The 4,245-nt window shown below is 34.8% G+C and overlaps 1 protein-coding gene across 2 annotated transcripts; it reads left to right on the top strand.

Annotated features, from left to right (window-relative positions):
• The first annotated feature begins 425 nt into the window (after positions 1-425).
• LOC132177519 (endochitinase EP3-like) lies at positions 426-1,538 on the top strand. Of its 2 annotated transcripts, XM_088513525.1 has the most exons (3): positions 444-528; positions 649-843; positions 1,132-1,538. In XM_088513525.1, the coding sequence occupies exons 1-3, from the start codon at positions 444-446 to the stop codon at positions 1,536-1,538; spliced, it is 687 nt and encodes a 228-aa protein (XP_088369651.1). The 2 variants fall into 2 exon arrangements, with proteins under 2 accessions (XP_059445868.1, XP_088369651.1); XM_059589885.1 differs by having other exon boundaries at positions 426-843.
• The last annotated feature ends 2,707 nt before the right edge of the window (positions 1,539-4,245 follow it).

Raw genomic sequence — 4,245 nt, 5'->3', positions numbered from 1 at the left:
ACCATGTAAATTTGTATCTTGACTCTCTTTTTTTATTCCATATTATTTATTATTGTTATGTATGATAGCAACAATACGCATATATTGGTGATGGTCTTTTAGCATCTAACAGTTGATGGAAGATGGAATCTTACACTAATTGAAGAGCTGTCTGGTCTGAAGACATGGACTCATTGGACCGTATATCAAAATGATGTTAATTGGTTAATGTTAATTGGAGCGCATTTCAAAATGATGTACATATATACTTATTAATTAGTTCATCTTTTGTAATGTTGGCATTGATCTTTCTTTCTTAATGATGTTACACGCCCTCTGGGAATCATCATATTCAGATTAAAAAGTCAAATCTCACCTTAACTTGCACTATAAATATCCAATTTCCAAACTTCAATTTTTCCCATCACACATTTTCTTTTTTCGAAATGGAAGTAGCCTTTATGATGAAAAAGAATGTTCTAACCCTTGTCCTAGTTGGAATTATAGCAGGGGCCTTGCCAAGATGCATAGAAGCTCAACACTGTGGTTGCGCCACACATCAATGTTGCAGCCGATGGGGCTATTGCGGCACTAGCAAAGACTATTGCGGCACAGGGTGCCAGGAGGGTCCTGGTTACACCTTACCTCCAATTAATCATGTTTCATTGCCTTTTTTGACACAAAAATTGTTCAATGGGATAATTCATCAGGCCGATGCCAGTTGTCCTGGAAAGAAATTTTACACACGAGCTGCGTTTCTTGATGCTCACAATTCATTTTATGAATTTGGTAGGATTGGTTCGGTTGATGATTCTAAGCGTGAGATTGCAGCCTTCTTTGGCCATGTTACACATGCGATTGGACGTAACATCTCTCTCTCTAATCTACATAATCAATTTCATACAAACATGCATACATGTGCCCAAACTTGGTTTTATAATTCTTAATAGATTATTATATATATATGTTAGAATATATGAAAAATTTATTCTAACAATATATATATATATATTCCTCAATTCTTATCATGAACTACATATTTCATGGTACAAAAGGCCTTAACTTGACATAAGAATTAGATTAATAGAGAAAACAAGAAATAGAAAAATTAAGAACTAAAGCAAGATGTTTGCCTTTTCTCTTTGTGTGCAGATTTTTGCTATATAGAGGAGATAGATGGTCCCTCCAAGAAATACTGTGACGAGGTATACACAAAAAGTTATCCCTGCAATGCCAACAAACGTTATTACGGTCGTGGACCACTTCAGCTAACTTGGAATTTCAATTATGGAGCAGCAGGAAAGAGCATTGGGTTTGACGGGTTAAACTCTCCTGAAACCGTGACAAATGATCCTGTTATTTCATTTAAGACAGCCTTATGGTATTGGATGAAATTTGTTCACCCCGTCATTGGCGAAGGATTTGGGAAAACAATTCGAGCCATTAATAACCTTGAATGTGATGGGCGAAACCCTGCAAGAGTAAAAAAGCGTGTTGCGTATTACATTGAATATTGTAAACAACTTAATGTTTCTCCTGGCAACAATCTCACTTGCTAGTATAACATAGTTCGTTAGCGTCCTGATGAGATCCTTCACAACAAGAGTTCTTGTAAGAGTAGGAATGCTAATCCAAGATGCATGGATTAGCATTAGCCTAAGAGGAGGAGGAGTAATTTTTTCTTTCAGCAAGTAGTATATTAGTAACCTATCTTTATATATCAGCACTAGTGGAAGTAGTATTCTATCCTAATATTTCAATAGTAAAGTAGTAGTTGTATAAGAACTCTACTAGTAGTTGTATTAGAACTCTAGTCAACTATATAAGAACACATAGGTAGAAAGAACTATCATTGAAGAATTATCCCAGCACTTATTGTAAACGGTGACTCCTACCTTAAGTGGAGAACTATTAATATCAATTTTCCTTTTCTGTCTTTGTCAATCATCCATAATTCATCATCCACGTACCATCCTATCACGCACCCCACCCCCCTTGGGTGGTTAACTCTGATCTCTTTAGCTTAGTTGTTGTTGCTTCTATGGTTACTTGTTTAAAATCTAGGGTTAAATACTTTATTAGTACTTGGGTTTGCACTTTTTTTTTTTTTTTTTTGCTTACCTGGGTTCAAATCCTACCATAAAAGGTACATGACTTACGGGAAAAGACTAACTTAGTATTTCCCTCAGGTTCCGTAACATGTGTCATCACATAGAATTGTCACGTGTTGTTTAAATATCTATCTAAATTAATAGGCAAATAATTGTATGTTTAACTCGCAAGTGCACAAGATCAGTCTAATAGTATATGATGCAAGTACGAGATCATTCCCATAAGGATTGCTAAATTTTGCTTAAAATAAATTCCGTAAGTAAAACAAAACAAAGATTGATTTTGAGTTGATAATAATAAAACGTAGGGCATTCATATCTACCACTAATCATATTTAGATAATATAACAATATGCTAATAATCCAATCATATTATAAATACTTAATGTTTGCTAATCTAAGGGTATGGGTGTCTACTCCTTAAGCTATTGATTTCCCTAAGCACCGAATTAGGCATGGGTGTCTACTTTAATTCTTTTATTTCTTAAAGGATTTAGCATGGGTGTCTACTAAGTTGTTCTTTAAGAAAGCATAAATCTATGGAAATCGACAAACACATAAGGCATAGGGCATGGGTGTCTACTCTCGGTTCCTCATGTTGATTAACCCAAGAACCCGGTGTGGATTTTTTTTGTTACTCTTATTAAACCCAGAACTCGATTATCCAAATTGATTTAATTAACTAATCCATATCACATGCATATGTTGATCAGACAAACACATATGAGAAATTCAAGAAAACATGAATTAATCAAGTTAAGCAACATAATATGATTATCACAAAGGTACCAATTTTGAAATATTAAATAAACATAATTAGGGCTTCAATCTAGCCCTACTAAGTAATTTAGTTACACATGAGTTTGATATTAAACATCTTCATAAAAAAAAATAGAAAGAAAAAGAATAAACCCGAAACTTGAACTTGAAGAGCTCCAATTCTTCTCCTTAGAAATTGTGTGTTTATTCTAAAGGTTTAAGGGTCTACTTATAGGCCTTAGGAACACTCTAGAAACCCTAAAACTCGTAGGGTTTGAGCCATAGTTCGCACAAGGCTTCAAAACCCTAAAAGAAAACACTTTCCAGAATAGGACTGCGGCTGACTTGCTCTTCACGCATGGGTGTGCTTGATCGCATCCCGTGTGCGATCGATCGTAGGATTGTGATCGATCTCCTGTGTTGGGTGCTCGATCGCAAATGCGAATGACGCTGCTTGTTGTGCGCATGAGCGCACGCCTTGCGCTCGTCTGGTCCTCTTGCTTGTAGTGCGCTTGATCGTCGCTCCCCTCTGATCGATCACACTACCAGAGCCTCTAGCTTTTCCCAAAATTGCTCTTTAAGCCCCATACTTCCAGATTTGCTTCTTTTTCCTCCAAAAACCTATAAAACTAGGAAAACACAAAAATGATATAAAATTGTATAAACTAACTAAACTAAGGAATTAACACATATAAGTTAATGGCTAAAATATGAATATTTTGGTGCATAACACACCCTCAAACTTACATATTGCTAATTCCTTAGCAATACAAAACTAAATGCAAAATGAAAAAAAAAAAAAGAAAAAAAAAAAGCAGAAAACAAATATAAATCCATCTTTCGTGGGATGTACAATTGCATTTAGCATATGCAATAAGCCTTTTAAACCCTTAGGAATTCCCTAAAGGATGAGTGAAGTCTCTTGATGGTTTTCCAGAAATGTTACTCACAAACATTATGCATAAGTTCATGTTATCCAAAATTAAGGTATCACTCAAGATCATGATTTTCATTCATTAGCAAACTTAAAAGGATAAACTCCATCTTCACAATGAATTGAAATTTGAAAGTTTAATCACTTACAAAAGACATGCTAAGACATCACAAGTTTGAAATAGTGTAAGGTGAGCTAGCACATAAATATGAAGCTTCCAATTATTTTCAATGTGCAATGTCTCAATATCTCAAAGTTCACTGAAATCCCTATTAGAATGAATATCTATGGCATAACTTTCTTTTTTCTCTTTTTTTTTTTTTTTTTTGGTCAGGCTGTGGAATGTTTGGTTCCTTTAAGCTTTCTAATTGACCCATGTAATGAGTGTTAAGTCAATGACTCCCAAACTAGATGGTTTTAGGGCATTAGGTGTAAAACACCTCTAAGGACTTACTAACTTGA

The sequence above is a fragment of the Corylus avellana genome, chromosome 2, assembly GCF_965113065.1.
Source record: "Corylus avellana chromosome 2, dhCorAvel1.hap1.2, whole genome shotgun sequence".
Taxonomy (NCBI): Eukaryota; Viridiplantae; Streptophyta; class Magnoliopsida; order Fagales; family Betulaceae; genus Corylus; species Corylus avellana.
The sequence above is the reverse complement of the archived record's forward strand: the minus strand, read 5'-3'. Positions and strand labels throughout refer to the sequence as shown.

Excerpts from the sequence above, each read along its gene's own strand:
- LOC132177519 (XM_059589885.1), top strand. The coding sequence starts at position 426 with ATGGAAGTAGCCTTTATGATGAAAAAGAATGTTCTAACCCTTGTCCTA. Across the intron at positions 844-1,131 it reads TGTTACACATGCGATTGGAC|ATTTTTGCTATATAGAGGAG; the intron begins GTAACATCTCTC and ends CTTTGTGTGCAG.